At 59.9% G+C, this 664-nt stretch overlaps 1 protein-coding gene across 1 annotated transcript in view; it reads left to right on the top strand.

Annotated features, from left to right (window-relative positions):
• Window positions 1–414, top strand: part of Sox4 (SRY (sex determining region Y)-box 4) — a 1585-nt gene extending 1171 nt beyond the window's left edge. Inside the window, exon 2 of the mRNA XM_013035194.1 lies at window positions 1–414. Within this exon, the coding sequence (XP_012890648.1) occupies window positions 1–341 (341 nt within the window). The 3' untranslated portion in view covers window positions 342–414.
• The last annotated feature ends 250 nt before the right edge of the window (window positions 415–664 follow it).

The following is a 664-nucleotide window of genomic DNA, read 5'->3' as shown; positions in this document are numbered from 1 at the left end:
GCCTGCGCGCCGCCTCGCCCGCCCCGTCCAGCGCGCCCTCGCACGCGTCCTCCTCGGCCTCGTCGCACTCGTCCGCCTCGTCGTCCTCGGGCTCCTCCTCGTCCTCCGATGACGAGTTCGAAGACGACCTGCTCGACCTGAATCCCAGTTCAAACTTTGAGAGCATGTCCCTGGGCAGTTTCAGCTCGTCGTCGGCGCTGGATCGGGACCTGGATTTTAACTTCGAGCCGGGCTCCGGTTCGCACTTCGAGTTCCCGGACTATTGCACGCCCGAGGTGAGCGAGATGATCTCGGGAGACTGGCTCGAGTCCAGCATCTCCAACCTGGTCTTCACCTACTGAAGGGAGCGCACGCGCGTGTGTGTGCGCGCGCACGGGCGGCCGGGTTGGGGAGCAGGAGGGCCGAGGGGCGCACCAGGAGAGGAGGAGAAGGAGAAAAAAAAAGGAAAAAAAAGAGGAAAAAAAAAGCAAAAAAGAAAAATACAGAAAAAAGAAAGGAAAAGAACAGATGCGGAGATGAAAGAGAGAAAGAAAAAGGGAAAGAAAAAAAAGAAAAGGAAGAGGAAAAAAAAAACGAAGCGTGAGCAGGGCTGGCTGTGGCCGCGTCCCCGCCGTGGAGAGGGGGCGCCGGGGCGCTGGGCTCCCGCGCTCCCCACCCCCCCACC

The sequence above is a fragment of the Dipodomys ordii genome, unplaced genomic scaffold (genome assembly GCF_000151885.1).
Source record: "Dipodomys ordii isolate 6190 unplaced genomic scaffold, Dord_2.0 Scaffold206, whole genome shotgun sequence".
Classification (NCBI taxonomy): domain Eukaryota; kingdom Metazoa; phylum Chordata; class Mammalia; order Rodentia; family Heteromyidae; genus Dipodomys; species Dipodomys ordii.
Note: the sequence above shows the minus strand (reverse complement) of the source record. Positions and strands in the feature narration are given on the sequence as shown.